The following is a 16,865-nucleotide window of genomic DNA, read 5'->3' as shown; positions in this document are numbered from 1 at the left end:
ATGAACCACCTTAGTGGTAATAACAGTTCTGTAAGTGTTAGTTACCCACACATCAACTACCACAATTGGAGCAAGAGTGTAAAAAACACACAACCAACCATGCTGAGCCTCAGACAGCCTTCTCCAGGAACAGAAACAATAATCGTCACATGCTTCTGCCACCCATGGTTTATCACTGCTACTGTTGAGGGGATAAACAATAATAATGATAATAAAATAATTGTCTCTAGGAGCACCAGACTAGGCATTTTTTTTTTCTAATTTACCAACAAGATTTAATGAAACCCCTCAGCAAACCATAAGCACTTTACCAAAGCCCTTAGGAGCCTCAGTTCTCACAGGATCCCGGCGAGGTCATTATTAGAGTGTCCTTGGCCACAGTGGTCCAGAATCAAGGCCAACAGAATCAGTAAAGATCATGCCCACAGCGCCGTCCTACCACTGGTTGGAGGGATCACCACCCTTAGGAAAATTTACCAAGATAGTAGTTTTCCCATCTTCGCACTTTGTAAGTTATTGTCCTCCACTTGCTGAGGTTTATCCTTTCAATTCCTTTGCTGATTAAATCACTGAAGAGTATATACTGGTAAGAATAGACACCATCCACAGACTGCAGAGAAAACTCCTTCCTGTTATTGATGACGAACCATTTCAGAGAAGACCAGGCTGAGTCTAAAGGGTTCAGGTAATTGTAAGGAGAAGGCAGAGTGAGTAATTTATGGCCGTAGGACTTGGCTACCTCAGGACAACACGTGATGCTTGTTAAGTTAACCACTGAGGGGACATGGACCTGGGCCTCAGTCTCTTTGCCTTCCTTCGGCCTCATCTCATCCTGCCGCCTTCTCTCTTTGACCACGATGGCGCATTTGCCATAGGTCTTCTTCACCACATCACAGAGCTCAAAGAAGAGGTTGTCTTCTTGTTTGATGCATAACTCATCCCTTAGGAACATTCGATATTTCCACGGCACCCATCCTTGACTACCACCAGCATGCACGACACACCAGGTTGGAGTTGGCATGTAATAACCATCACTAAAATCTTCCCCAGTTACAAGACTCTCAGGGATATCGGTTTCCCCAAAATATACTGTTGTAAACCCATCATATTGCAGTGTTCTCAGTGTTTGCAAATACTGGAGACATTGCTTCCTCTTGATGCTATTGAATAGATTTCTGGTAATGATGTTTCTCAAAAGAGGTTTTGCAAAGTGAGGCATGGTAGGTCTTCAAGTATTTTTCAAAACTTGCCTGTCTCCCCTGGCCAGAGTAGGATGATGACCTCATAAAGGACTTTCTTACAGCTGAGCTGGTCCCATGGATACACTTTGGATTTCAAAGCATCATGGAACACACTGAGAACAGTTCCTGTCTGGCGTCTATGATACGGAAACAGGAATTGCTAGCTATCCACGATGGTATATCACATCTGCAATAGGTCTGGAAAGAGACTGATAGTTGTGTTAGTTTGCTAAGGTTGTATAACAAAATAGCTGAAATTAATTTTTTTGCAGTTCTGAAGGCTGGAAGTTCAAGATCAAGGTATCAGCAGCCCTGGTTTCATCTGAGTCCTTTCTGCTTGGCTTGAACATGGTCACCTTCTTGCTGTGTTCTTATTTGGACTTTCCCCCTGTCTGTCCTAATCTCCTCTCCTTATAAAGTCACCAGCTGCTTGTGATTAGGGTCCATCTCTTGAACCTCGTTTTGCCTTGAAGTGAAGTGAAGTCGCTCAGTCGTGTCTGACTCTTCTCGACCCCATGGACTGTAGCCTACCAGGCTCCTCTGTCCATGGAATTTTCCAGGCAAGAGTACTGGAGTGGGTTGCCATTCCCTTCTCCACAGACTAGGCATTTTCTATGCACTGTCTTTTCTTTTACTCACACTGATTTATGGCATGCAAAATACATTGGATACAACTTCATTCTGTTTCATGGCTGTCCTTGGCCAATATCTTCTCTTTTTTATTTCTAGAAGTCTCTAGTGATTACCTCTACCACCAGCAGTGGACACTACTGGTCTAGTTGAAAACAATAAAGATATTCTGCAGAAAAGTCTTCCAGATGGAAAAAAAAAAAATATTCCAGAGAAAGAAAGTTGCAGGGAACACTGCCTTGAGCTTTCTCAAAAGCTAACTTGTACCATCCTGCAATATTTCCTCTGGCTTCTAGGTTTAAGTATTTTGCTTTTAGATTGACTTTGTAGGTGTGACATAAAAAGGAGAATCAACTTGTTTGCAAATATAAATCACAGGCAGGCCTGAAGTCCCAGTCTTGCTAGGAAACAGGTAGCCTGGAGAATTTACCCTTGCAGTGAATATCCAGGGATAGTCTAAGATAGATTTGCACTGGTTACTGAGTCTGGTTAGCAAGCTGGTACACAGCTTGGTTAGCTGGCAGCAGCTCAGGGCAGCCTCTCTCTCTGCAAGTGCAATCATCAGCAAGTAGAAAAGTGCAGTGATGAGAAAGTCCATGTATCAGTCTAGGAGCATCCTGCTTTGTCTACTTTTTATAGTCACCATAACACAGCTGAATTTTTACATACTTCACAATTAAAGAAATGACATACTGATAAACAGTATCTGTGGCATTTTTTCATCAGTCATAGCACCACCATGCATTTACACACACATACATGACTCTTAAGAATATTCCTGACTCAAAAAGCAGCACTCTGGGGAAGAAGAGCTGTTAGGTCAAGGAATATTGATCACCTGTGGGATAAATGGAGGAGAGGGGTTTTATGTGCAGTGAGTATAGGTGGTAGTTCAAAAAATAAATCTTTCAGAGGGAGACCAAGGACCAGCTAAAGATAAAACAAAGAATAAATATTTGTCAAAGGATTTAACAAACAGAAAAGATAGGGAGAAGGCTAACCCTATAATACTGCATTAAAAAAAAAAAACTAAAAGCTTGGAATAATTTCAGGAGTCTAGTAGATCACTGAGCACTGAGGGCAGACACCTAGAGATACAGGCATGAAGGTACCAAGGTGTTAGTCAATATTACTTACAGCGTTAGTCTAGGTAAAAATGGACATTAAATAAATGAAGGTAAAAGAAAAGCATAGATATGAATGTATTTGTTTAGTTAGACTATTTTTGAACGGTAAAACATACAGACCCTAGTTATATCCTATTTTGGAAGTACAGTACCATTGACTTTAAACAACACAGGTTTGAACTTCGAGGGTCCACTTATGTGTGGAATTTGTTCAACAGTAAATACCACGGTACTGCACAATCTGCACTTGGCTGAATCCTGTGGACGTGACACCTGTGGATGGCCGATTGTAAATCATATTCAGATTTTCAATGGCATAGAGGGCCACAGCCCCTCACACCCGTGGTGCATAAGGACAGATAAAGATTCAGGAAGCACGAGAAAATCTCAGCCACCAAAGAGTTAATCTGAGGCCAAATGTCCAACATTAAGAGAAAGAAGGCGGCTCACAAAAAACTGGAACCAAAGTTTGTCACTGTTCAGGTCTGGCAGCAGCTCTGGGAACCCAGGGCATCTTGTCATCTCCTCAGAAACAATAATCCATAGCTTCCAGCTGCTTTATCAATTGCGTCTCAAATTTATATTTTTTAAGAAAACATGTCTGATTAGGTCAGATATAGGACATTCATGCATGTTCCAAATCACTACATGAGCTTTAATCTCCCATAATTTCAGCCTATGTAAGGTGGCTTTTAATCACGTATTAATTGAACACCTAACTACGCTCTAATCATTGACTCAGGCACTGAGGATGCAACCAGAATACAAAATCCCTGCCCTCACAGAGCTTATTGGGGAAGTCAGGGTGGGGAGCAGGGCAAGCATGAAAATCTTAAGATAATAACTATAACAATAGTCTGAGAAGGACATGGTTCTCTTAAGCATTAGAGAGTTCCTAACCCAGACCTGGTTGAGGGGGGAGGTCAAGAATGTTTCACAGAGGAAGTGACATCTACAATGGCCAAATGTATGTGTGGTGGTGGCAGGGGGGTGGGGGGAGTGGGGGGCAAGGGGAAGGGAAGAATGGGGTGGGGGAAGGGAAGGGAAGGGTGGAAGAAGTGACCCTAATGCAGGAAGAACAAAATATGCTAAGGCCAGACAGTAATGTATCTGGCCTCAGTTACAAAAATGTACACGGGTAAATTTGGTGGGACTGGAGCATGAAGAGTGATGTGAGGAGAGCAAAAACTGTAGTCAAAAGCAGGAATCAGTAAACACAAAGAGAAACTATTCAAGGGCTTCGGACAGAAGAGTGATGTAGGTGATAACACTTACATTTAAGGAATGAAGCACCCTGGGAGGCAAGTACCTCCAAAGTCACCAGAAATGATCCCCTATGGTGGCAGCCCCCAGCACCACCTGGCCAGGTACCCAGAAATCCGGGGCAGCAAACTCACACCAGCACCCACCACAGCATGCCACCCCAGTTATGCCTGATCAGGAGGAAGAGAGAAATACGTCCCTAGCATATCTCCCTTTCATTTGCAAAGCTGGGATTTCTAGAAGCTTGAAGTGCCCTGGGTCACTGTGGATGTGCAATGTCACCTTGGTGCTACTGTTCTGTATTGCTGAAAATGTTTCCTTGAGCCCACATTGCTTCCAAAAGTGAGAAGAGTATCCTAGCCTGAGAAGACCTGGTTGTTTTACCTCATTTGTATTAGTTTATTTTCCTTTACACATTCCATTTCATTCATTTACCTTACCTGACTGGCTCCTCCTTGATCAGCAGTCTATGGCCAAAGTTGCCCTTCCAACTTCAGAACCTTTGATATTGTAGAACAAACTGCCAGTAGGTCAGAATGTTTTGAGCTTAGGCAATTTAATTTGTTCAAAATAGTACAAATCACAATCTTGTGGTCCCTATTATTAGCAGTGGCCAAGTAGCTGTTAGGAACACTGGCGTGGGCTCAGTCACTCAGTCGTGTCAGACTTTTTGTGACCCCACGAACTATAGCCCACCTGGCTCCTCTGTCCATGGGATTTCCCAGCAAGAATCCTGGAGTGGGTTTCCATCTCCTTCTCCAGAGTATCATTCCCCAACCAAGGGATCAAACCCACATCTCCTGTACTGGCAGGTGGATTCTTTACCACCTCAGATGGATTCTGAGCCATCTGAGAAGCTCAAGACTACTGGTGTAAAACTAAGAATATTACATACAAAGTTCCAAAACACATTCTGAAGTCAAGCCATCAGATTTCAGTAAGATAACTAGTGAAATGTTCATCTCTTTCTCTCTCTCTCTCTCTCTCTCTCACACACACACACACACACACACACACACTTGCCTTGCCAACCTGTGTGTGCCTTATGTTTTGTGGTTATTGTAATTCACCTCACTGACATATGCTGAGCCCTCCCTAAGTGGCTTCACTCCTGAAAATGCTACTGCTGCTCTGATTATTTTGCTGAGTATCCGAAACTAGAAGTGAGACCACTGAAAACTTCACTTGCTTCAGGCTTCCAACAGTGTAACTATAAAATAAGTAATTATAAAATAGAAAGAAAATCAGGTCACCAGCTAAAAGTAAATAATTATAAATAATCAGAAATCCTCCCACACAGGATCCAAATTACAAAGCAAGAAATTTCTATTATAAATATTTGGCAGCTTCCATTGTCTGGTGATCCTCACTGAGAAAAATAACTGATATTTGCATTAGGAAAAGAAAAACCAACACTAGCCTTAAATTTTTTGTCTCTTGAATGTCATTTTATACACACTGTAGCTTGCTTCTGAAGATTTCAGAACACTGTGCAAATAATTATGAGCTCCCCATTACAGGACTGTCAGGGGAAAGGGGCTTTGAGAAAATAAAGTCTGTGCAAAATGACCCAGCAAGCCATGGTTGGAGAAAGAGCCCAACTCTGAAATCTAAGGGTCTATCCTTCTCTTTCGGCTTTGCTGGTAGCTCAGACGGTAAAGCGTCTGCCTACAATGTGGGAGACCCGAGTTCGATTCCTGGGTTGGGAAGATCCCCTGGAGAAGGAAATGGCAACCCACTCCAGTATTCTTGCCTGGAAAATCCCGTGGACTGAGGATCCTGGTAGGCTACAGTCTATGGGGTTGCAAAGAGTTGGACACGACTGAGCGACTTCACTTCACTCACTTATCCTTCTCTTTTAACTTTCTCACTTAGGGAAAATATGCTATCTTAATTCCATATTCTTTTCAAATACACACCCCTGAGAATTTAAAACACGAAATGAAGAGTCTGTTGTCTCCAAGCAAAAATCCAAGAACACACAAATAAGTCAGAATAACCAAGGGGCAGCAGCCTAATCACTGTTGTACCCAGAATACTTGGGAGATAACAGACACTCAGTAAATACTTTTAAAACTAATTAATCCACTAAAGTATTCACACACAAAAAAGGCTATTCCTCTCATATACAAATATATTTTCAAACTGACCCAAATCCATAAATCACAAACTTGTTTGCTTCAGACAGGCAGTTTTAAGGCTTCCTTCCCCTGAGAATATTGAAAACGTTTCCCCTCTGTCTAAAATTAGCATGTCACAACAGAACAGCTTCCTACTCAAGTCCACAATTCTCTGTTAACACTCTGGAACATGGGTTCTCAACTCTAAAAAGTACTGAGATACTACTACTTCATGTCAACGTCTCTCAAAGACTATGAAAAGAAAATGTGGTCACTGAAATTGCCTCCCCCCCAAAAAAAAAAAAAAATCTAGTATTTAACATATAAAGAGAAAGCTCAGAAATCTGGCCCCCAAATTTGTTTGGATACCGGAAATTACCTTTTTAAAAAAAATAAACAGTTAAAATATTACCTGAAGGCACTCTTCTGAGAAGGAAAAGGCAGAACAAAGGGGAAGTAAAAGAAACTATCAAATCACTTTGTTGTGTATCAGGAACTAGTGTAGTGCTGTAAGTCAATTATACTTCAAAAACAAACCCATAGAAAGAGGTTTGTGGTTATCAAAAAGAGGTGGGGAAGAGAGAATTGGAAGAGGGCAATCAAAATGTACAGACTTCCAGTTATAGGATAAATAAGTACTGGTGATATAATATATTATGATAAATACAACACTGCTGTGTCATATAGAACAGTTGTTAAGAGTAACTCCTAAGATTGTCATCACAAGAAAAAAATATTTTAAATATTTTTTATTTAATTCTGTATCTGTATGAGATGATGAATGCTCCCTAAACTTACTGGAATCATTTCATGATGTATATAAGTCAAATCATCCTGTTGTCCACCTTATACTATGCTGTATGTTGACAAACCTGGAGGGGGAAAACCCAACTGAATCTTACATAAACCAAAAGAGCACTTCCACCCCAAACCGAAGAGACGGGAGAATTGATTTCTGATGAAACTACATTTTGATCTTTGATCTTCTTTGCAGGATGGTGTGTGTGTGGTGTGGTGTGGTCCTGGTCTTTCTCTGGGAAGTATGGTGTCCATAAAACCTGTGCCTCGTGGTTCTCTGCACCCCTCTTCTCCAGACCAGCACACCGGCTTCTGTCACCAGTCTCTGTCTAAGGAAAACCAAGACCGAGGTTTCCCTGGGAGGGCTGCCGCTCCCCTCCACTTTGAAAACTTGCAGGCCAGCCTGTTTGGAAACGACAGTACCCTGCTTTCTGCCTCCCCATACTCCCAGTGCAGACACGTCTGAAGGCTAAGGGACACACACCAGGCCTGCTGAGAACTTCAGACTCCAGCAGTGGGCCCCGATGCTGACCTAAAGGCTTTTGATGTTATTGTTAATGAATTGACTGATATAATTATTGTACATATAATTGCATAAAGTTGACCTCCATACATACCCATGAAACTAGCACCTCAATCAAGATGGTGGACATGTCAATCACTCCCCAAAATGTCTGTGTATCCCTTTATAGAAACCCCCCTTCTCATTCCTCCCTGGCAACTGCCACTTTGCTTTCTGTCACTGAAGATTAGTCTGCATTTTACAGTTTTATATAAATAGAATCATATGGTGTATACTCATTTTTGTCTGGCGTCTTTTACTCAGCATATTTATTTTGAGATCCATCCATGTTGTATACATCAACAGTCTATTGCTTTTGATGGATGAATATCCCATTGTATGGATAGACTATAATTTGTTTTTTCCTTTCTCTTGTTAATGGATATGGAGGTTGTTTCCAGTTTGGGACTATGACAAAGATGTTATCAGCATTCACATAAAACTCATGGTGAAGAGACCAGAAGACTTTCTATTCATAAGAATGAACAGATAAGCTATGGACTCTATCTAAAAATTTCATTCAAGATGTCAAAGTGAAATAGCCCCACAGATGCTTATGCAGAGGCTACTACGAGACAGTAAAGTTGATTTTATAATTTTACCTTAAGAATTTCTTTTTCAATGTCAAATGTACATCTAGACATAGAGAGGTTTTGTACTTCTTTAAGCACGTAAAAGATAGATACCATTTTCCTCCCTCAATTCATTACATTTTGCTTTACTCAGAGTTATTGAATATTTTTTCAAATTGAAGGTTTGTGGCAATCCTGTATTGAGCAAGTCTATTGGTGCTGTTTTTTCAATAACAATTCCTCACATCATGTCCATCACACTTTGTTAATGCTCACAATATTTCAAAGTTTTTCATCATTATTACACTTGTTAGGTGATCTGTGATCAGTGATCTTTAATACTACTATTATAATTGTTTTAGATGCACAAACCATGCCATTTAATGGATAGATGTTCTGTGTTCTGACTGCTTCACTAACTGGCTGTTCCTGGTTTCTTGTCCTTTCCTCAGGCCTCCCTGTTCCCTGAGACACAATGTAGCAGTTAGGCCACATGATAACCTTATAGTGGTCTCTAACTGTTCAGATGAAGAACCACGGGTCTTTTCCTTCAAACCAAAAGATAGACATAATTAAGCATAGCAAGGAAGACATATCAAAAGCAGAGACAAGCTGAAAGCTAGACCTCCTGTGCCCGTTAGCCAAGTTGTAAATGCAAAGGAAGAGTTCTCGAAGGAAATTAAAACTGCTACTCCAGTGAACACACAAATGATAAGAAAGTAAAACAGCCCTATTTCCAATAACAGGAAAGTTTTAGGGGTCTGGATAGAAAATCCAATCAGGCACAACAGTCTCTTAAAAAAGCATAATTCAGGTTAAAGCTTTAAATATCTCCAGTGCTATGAATGCTGAGAGAGGTGAGGAAGCTGCAGAAGGAAAGTTTAAAGCTAGTAGAGATTGGTTCCCGAGGTTCAAGGAAAGAAGCTGTAGCCATAATATAAAAGTGCCAGATGAAATAGCAAATGATGATGTAGAAGCTTCAGCAAGTTATTCAGGAGATCTAGCTAAGATCATTAATGAAGGTGGCTATAGTAAACAGATTTTCAATGTAGACCTAACAGTCTTATAGGGCTTCCCAGGTGGCACTAGTGGTAAAGAACCAGCCTGCCGATGCAGGTGGATGTAAGAGACATCCGTGGATGTAAGGTTCAATCCGTGGGTCAAAAAGATCCCCTGGAGGAGGACACGGCAACCCACTCTAGTATTCTTGCCTGGAGAATCCCATGGACAGAGGAGCCTGGCAGGCTATAATCCATAGGGTCACACAGAGTCAGACACGACTGAAGGGACTTAACACTCATGCATGCAACAGCCTTACATTGGAAGAAGATTCCATGCAGGACTTTCATAGCTAAAGAGAAGTCAAAACTTGGCTTCAAAGGACAAAATGACTCTCTTATTAGAGATAATAAGTTATCTTATTAGTTACTTTCAGTTGAATCCAGTGCTTATTTACCATTCTGAAAATCCTAGGATCTTTAAGAATTGTGCTAAATTTACTCTGCCTGAACTCCCTAAATGGAACAACAAAGCCTGAATGACAGCCCATTTGTTGACAACATGGCTTCCTAAATATTTTAAGCCCACTCTTGAGACCTATCACTCAGGCGGAAGAAAAGGTTTCCTTTCAAAATATCGCTATTCATCAACAATGTACCTGGTCACCCAAGAATTCTGATGGAGATGTACAACAAGTTTAATATTGTTTTCATGCCTGCTAACACAACATCCATTCTGCAGCCCATGGATCATGGACCAAATTAGACTTTCAAGTCTTATTATTAGAGAAATATATTTCACAAGGCTATAGCTGCCATAGATAGTGATTCCTCTGATGGATCTAAGCAAAGTCAATTGAAAACCTTCTGGAAAGGAGTCACCATACTAGATGCCATCAAGAATATATTTAATTCATGAGAAGAGGTCAAGGTATCAACATTAACAGGAATTTGGAGAATATAATTCCAGCTCTCATGGATGCCTGAGGGGTTCAACACTTCAGTGGAGGAAATCTCTGTACATGTGGTGGAAACAGCAAGAGAATTAGAAGCGAAGCCTGAAGACATGACTGCATTGTTGCAATTTCAGGATACAACTTTAATGGAAGAGGAGTTGCTTTGTGTGGATTAGCAACAAAAGTGGCTTATTGAGGTGAAAGCTATCCTGGTGAAGATGCTGTGTAGATTTTTGAAAGGACAGCAAAAGATTTAGAATACTGCATAAACTTAGTTGATAAAGCAGTGGAAAGATTTGAGAGGATCGACTCTGACTTTGAAAGAAGTTCTTCTGTGGGTAAAATGCTATCAATCAATTGCATGCTACAGAGAAATCGTCCACAAAAGGAAGAGTTAGCCAATGAGGCACACTTCAGTGTTGTCTTATTTTAAGAAAGTGCCACAGTCGCCTCAAACTTTAGCAAACACTGATCAGTCAGCAGTCATCAGCACTGAGACAAGACCCTCCACCATGGCTCACTGAGGGTCCAGATGATATTTAGGATTTTTAGCAGAAACATTTTAATTAATGTATATACATTTCTTTTTTAGACATAATAATATTACACACTTAATAGACTACGGCATGTGTGTGCTAAGTCCCTTCAGTCATGTCTGACTCTTTGCAACCCTGTGGACTGTAGCCCACCAGGCTCCTCTGTCCACAGGATTCTCCAGGCAAGAACACAGGAGAGGGCTGCCATGTCCTCCTCCAGGAGATCTTCCTGACCCAGGAATTGAACCCTCATCTCTTGTGTCTCCTGCATTGGTAGGAGGGTTCATTACCGCTAGTGCCACCTGGGAAGCCCAGACTACAGCATAGCATAAACATAACTTTTATACACACTAGGGGAAAAAAAATTTATATGATTCACTTTCATGTGATATTTGGTTTCTTGCAGTGGTCTAAAAGCAAATCCACAATATCTCTGAGGTATGTATGCCTATAATTATCTTAACACCCATGAGTTCATAATATTAGAGAGAGAGCAGATGTGAATGAGAGAGAATAGAATATAAATCTCCAAACCTAACTTACTGGACATAATCAAGAATATTTAAGACATCAATTCCTTGGTCTGAAAACTATCAAAAGGAAAAAATAAGCATTTATCCTTTTTTTCTTGTATGAACTATATTTAATAGTAACAAAATAGCCTAATTTGATAAGGAAAAGTGGATTTTTCCCCAAAAATTCCATCCAATAAACATGGAAAGGATGGTAGAATCTAATTAGAAAGTCACTACTTTTCATTCCCTCATTAAAAGAATCAGTCAACAATAATCAGGGATTGACCCACTTCTGGGCATACACACCAAGGAAACCAGATCTGAAAGAGACACGTGAACCCCAATGTTCATCGCAGCACTGTTTATGATAGCCAGGACATGGAAGCAACCTAGATGCCCATCAGCAGACGAATGGATGAGGAAACTGTGGTACATATACACCATGGAATATTACTCAGCCATTAAAAAGAATTCATTTGAATCAGTTCTAATGAGATGGATGAAACTGGAGCCCATTATACAGAGTGAAGTAAGCCAGAAAGATAAAGACCATTACAGTATACTAACACATATATATGGACTTTAGAAAGATGGTAATGATAACTCTATATGCAAAACAGAAAAAGAGACTCAGATGTATAAAACAGACTTGTGGACTCTGGGAGAAGGCGAGGGTGGGATGTTTCAAGAGAACAGCATCAAAACATGTATATTATCTAGGGTGAAACAGATCACCAGCCCAGGTTGGGTGCATGAGACAAGTGCTCGGGCCTGGTGCATTGGGAAGACTCAGAGGGATCGGGTGGAGAGGGAGGTGGGAGGGGGGACCGGGATGGGGAATACATGTAAATCCATGGCTAATTCATTTCAATGTATGACAAAAACCGCTGCAATGATTTAAAGTAATTAGCCTCCAACTAATAAAAATAAATGGAAAAAAAAATTTTTTTAAATAATAATAATCAGGGATTGAAATATTATACAAAAGGTTATTGAGGAGTTTACACAGGAGGGATTGAGCTATCATCACCTGAACCTAGTGATCAATCTTGGCATTACTAAGAATAAGTGCATCCAGATATTATATGCTGACATTGTATAACATGGATCAGAGAGCATAATCTATGAAATATTCTTGCCCCAAAAGTTGAAATTGGATAGAATCAATTAAGGAAATCAAGTGATAAAGGTCCAAGTTAATTGGCACCACAGGAAGCAAATAGAAAAACCCAGAAATCTAAAGGACAACTGACCCAATTTTTTTCAAAAGTTAGTGGCAGGATAAAGAAGTGACAAGGTGGACTGCCATTAATACTGAAACAAGACCCTCCACCAGGAAAGAGACCATGAGTCACTGAAGGCTCAGAGAACAATTAGCACTTTTTGGAGGAGAAGGGGGCAGCAGAAGTTGAGATGGTTGGATGGCATCACCAACTCAATGGACGTAAGTTTGAGCAAACTCCAGGATATAGTGAAGGACGGGGAAGTCTGGTGTGCTGTAGTTCATGGGGTCGCAAAGAGTCGGACACAACTTATAGTGACTGAACAACAAAGCAATAAAGTATTTTTAACATTTTTAGGCATAAGGTTATTGTACACTTAATAGACTGCAAAACAGTGTAAATGTAACTTTTATATGCACTGGGGAATCAAAAAATTCATGTGAAAAAATAAATAAATAAAATTTAAAAATTCATGTGACTCACATTATTGCCACATTCCCTTTACTGAAGTGATCTGGGCCCAAACCTGCAGTATCTTTGGGGTATAGTTGTACTTCACTTGCAAATTCAGCCACATATTCATCTACTCAGTTATCAAAATGCATATTACATGCCTGATACTGTTCTGTGTGCCACATGACTACAAAAGTTAAGAAGTTCAATCCTTACTTAGTGAGAAGCTGGCATCTTTACACTTCGAAAACCAACACAAGTAGTCTATGCCTGTTTTAACATTCATTACCTCCATGGTAAAAATAAGAGAGACAGTAAAATTAACAGGCTGCCTAGCTTGCTAGAAACATGAGTCAACTCCCACAGAGCACCAAGAGGAAGCTTCTGCCCCCTTTGTAGTCATTGTTCTTTCCATGTGAAAGCAGGGAGCTCAAGTAGATAAGCAGGAAGGTGGTTTATGACCCACAGGGACACAAGAATCAATGGAAGGAGCAACAGAGCAGCAACGCTCCACAGCTCTCCTAAGCATGTTGAGCAAACGTTAATCCTTTAATGCAAAACTCAAAACTTTCCTGAATGACCTCCTCCTTCATCTATCCACAGACCCATCCAATTCTTCTCCCCAGATCTTTTTCCAAACTGGACCTAGAAAGGCTACATGCATCACCACTTCTAGTTACTTTTGACTTCCTTGTAATGTCATTTTCGTCCTCAGTATAAATCCATTGTTACAAAATGGGGGGACCATTCCCAGGCCAAAAGGTACAGGTATATTCAGCTAAAATCCCTGCTCTATGGGAACACAGTATACTCTTTTTTTTTAATTAATTTTTTAATTGAAGGATAATTTCTTTACAGAATTTTGTTGTTTTCTGTCAAACATCAACATGAATCAGCCATAGATGATAGCCACAGTACAGTCTTAATCACTTCATTATTGGGGTTAAAAGAAAGCAAACCAGGAGTTGGCGCCGCTGCCGCCCCGTGGTCCGCGCTCTCGGCCCTTCGGCCGGGCAATACCCAGCCCTCCCGGCACCCCCGTCCTCTCCTCCCTCCGGCCTGCCCTTCCGCATGGAACTGCCACCCTCCACCTTCGCCCCAGCCCTCTTCTCTCCCTGCCGGAGCCCCGGAGGCAGCAGTAGCAGCAAGATGAGGAGCCGGAGGCGGCAGTGGCCGGGGAGCCCATGGCCTACAGTCAAGGAGGCGGCGAGAAGAAAGTCTGCTATTACTATGACGGTGATATTGGAAATTATTATTATGGACAGGGTCATCCCATGAAACCTCATGAGATCCGCATGACCCATAACTTGCTGCTAAATTACGGCTTATATAGAAAAATGGAAATGGAAATATATAGGCCCCATAAAGCCACTGCTGAAGAAATGACAAAATACCACAGTGATGAGTACATCAAATTTCTACATTCAATAAGACCAGATAACATGTCTGAGTATAGTAAGCAGATGCCGAGACTTAATGTTGGAAGGACTGTCCAGTGTTTGATGGACTCTTTGTGTTTTGTCAGCTTTCAACTGGTGGCTCAGTTGCTGGTGCTGTGAAGTTAAACCAACAACAAACATATGGCTGTTAACTGGGCTGGAGGATTACATCATGCTAAGAAATCAGAAGCATCAGGATTCTGTTATGTTAATGATATTGTACTTGCCATCCTTGAATTACTAAAGTATCATCAGAGAGTCTTATATATTGATATTGATATCCATCATGGTGATGGTGTTGAGGAGGCTTTTTATACAACAGATCATGTAATGACTGTATCGTTCCATAAATATGGGGAATACTTTCCTGGAACAGGAGACTTACAGGATATTTGTGCAGGAAAAGGCAAATACTATGCTGTCAATTTTCCAGTGAGAGATGGTACAGATGATGAATCATATGGCCAGACATTTAAGCCTATTATTTTCAAAAGTGATGGAGATGTATCAGCCTAGTGCTGTGGTGCTACAGTGCGGTGCAGACTCACTATCTGGTGATAGACTTGGTTGCTTCAATTTGACAGTTAAAGGTCATGCTAAATGTGTAGAAGTTGTAAAAACTTTCAATTTACCATTACTGATGTTTGGGGGAGGTGGATACACAATCCACAACATTGCTCGGTGTTGGGACATATGAGACTGCAGTTGCCCTTGACTGTGAGATTCCCAGCGAATTGCCATATAATGATTATTTTGAGTATTTTGGACCGGACTTCAAACTGCATATTAGTCCTTCAAACATGGCAAACCAGAATACTCCAGAATATATGGAAAAGATAAAACAGCGTTTATTTGAAAATTTACGCATGTTGCCTCATGCACCTGGTGTCCAGAGGCAAGCTGTTCCAGAAGATGCAGTTCATGAAGATAGTGGAGATGAAGATGGAGAAAATCCAAACAAGAGAATTTCTATTCGCGCATCAGACAAACGAATAGCTTGTGATGAAGAGTTCTCAGATTCTGAGGATGAAGGGGAAGGTGGTCATAGAAATGTGGCTGATCACAAGAAAGGAGTAAAAAAAGCTAGAATCGAAGAAGGAGGAAACGGAGGACAAAAAAGCAGATGTTAAGGAGGAAGATAAATCCAAGGATAATAGTGGTGAAAAAAACAGATACCAAAGCAGCCAAATCAGAACAGCTCAGCAATCCTTGAATTTGAGTCTCACCACTTTGAGAAACCATAAAAAAGTGAGCAAATATTGGGAAGAAAAATGTTCTTTTTGAAGACTTCTGGCTTCATTTTATACTACTTTGGCATGGACTGTATTTTCAAAATGGCTTTTGTTTTTGTTTTTCTTGGCAAGTTTTATTGTGAGTTTTCTAATTATGAAGCAAAATTTCTTTTCTCCACCATGCTTTATGTGATAGTATTTAAAATTGATGTGTTATTATGCCAAAAAGCTGATCTATTAAAGAAGTAATTGGCCTTTCTGAGCTGATTTTTCCATCTTTTGTAATTATCTTTAATAAAAAATTGTACTTCAAAAAAAAAGAAAGCAAACCATTACACCTGCTTTCTCTCCTTGAATATTTTTTCATATATAAGATCATAACATCCATACCATGATCCCTAAATCCACTAACTTTACACTTTTTTCCCTACTAATTAGCCTGATACCTCCTTCTTTCAGCATAATAGCTTTTCTTTTCATCAACACTGTCTACTCAGACAGCTGAGTCTCAGAATGTTTATTTTCCTATTTAACACCTAATATGCATATTTTCCTAATTTTTTGCAAAAAAATATTTTCTAGGTACAGTTGATGCCTAGTTAGGCAAGCTGAGATGGTAGTAGGAATATGAGTAGCCTTGAAAGGTATTTTTGTCAGATTTAGTGAGTATTGTGCAATCTTTGTCTCATACAGTATCAATTTACTTTATTAATTCTGTCTTTCTTCAGTTCAGTCACTCAGTTATGTCTGACTCTTTGCAACCCCATGGATTTCTTAAACTAATATTAAAATGCGTTTGCAATCTACAGCATATACTAAATGGAGCTAATGATTTGGAGATAAAGTAACATAAGCATCATATATATGGATTTTAATGTTTTCTCAGCTAATCTTCTGTGGCTCAGCTGGTAAAGAATCCACCTGCAATGTGGGAGACCTGGGTTCAATTCCTGGGTTGGGAAGATCCCCTGGAGAAGGGAATGGCTACCCACTCCAGTATTCTGGCCTGAAGAATTCCATGGACAGTCCATGGGGTCTCAAAGGGTTGGACATGACTGAGAGACTTTCACTTTTTCAGCTAATCCACAAAACAACAGTGACAGTGTTTGCTTAGACACTTAAGCTACCTTGCACACTACAGCTTTCTGCCATTGAATACCATGCATTATACATCTACCTTTATACAGCATCCACGAGGAT

The 16,865-nt window shown here is 40.4% G+C and overlaps 1 protein-coding gene and 1 pseudogene across 1 annotated transcript; one reads left to right on the top strand and one right to left on the bottom strand.

Annotated features, from left to right (window-relative positions):
- Nucleotides 1–259: 259 nt before the first annotated feature.
- LOC110128351 (uncharacterized protein C21orf140 homolog) lies at nt 260–1,373 on the bottom strand. Its single transcript, XM_020879104.2, has one exon. It carries the CDS (start codon nt 1,217–1,219, stop codon nt 464–466), a length of 756 nt encoding a protein of 251 aa, XP_020734763.2. The 5' UTR covers nt 1,220–1,373; the 3' UTR covers nt 260–463.
- Nucleotides 1,374–14,178: 12,805 nt separating this feature from the next.
- LOC110128350 (histone deacetylase 2 pseudogene) lies at nt 14,179–15,690 on the top strand (annotated as a pseudogene).
- The last annotated feature ends 1,175 nt before the right edge of the window (nt 15,691–16,865 follow it).

The sequence above is a fragment of the Odocoileus virginianus genome, chromosome 14 (genome assembly GCF_023699985.2).
Source record: "Odocoileus virginianus isolate 20LAN1187 ecotype Illinois chromosome 14, Ovbor_1.2, whole genome shotgun sequence".
Lineage (NCBI taxonomy): Eukaryota > Metazoa > Chordata > Mammalia > Artiodactyla > Cervidae > Odocoileus > Odocoileus virginianus.
This window is presented reverse-complemented; position numbering and strand designations above follow the sequence as displayed.

What these genes read in the sequence shown, in the direction of transcription:
- LOC110128351 (XM_020879104.2), bottom strand. Translation starts at nt 1,219, where the DNA reads ATGCCTCACTTTGCAAAACCTCTTTTGAGAAACATCATTACCAGAAAT.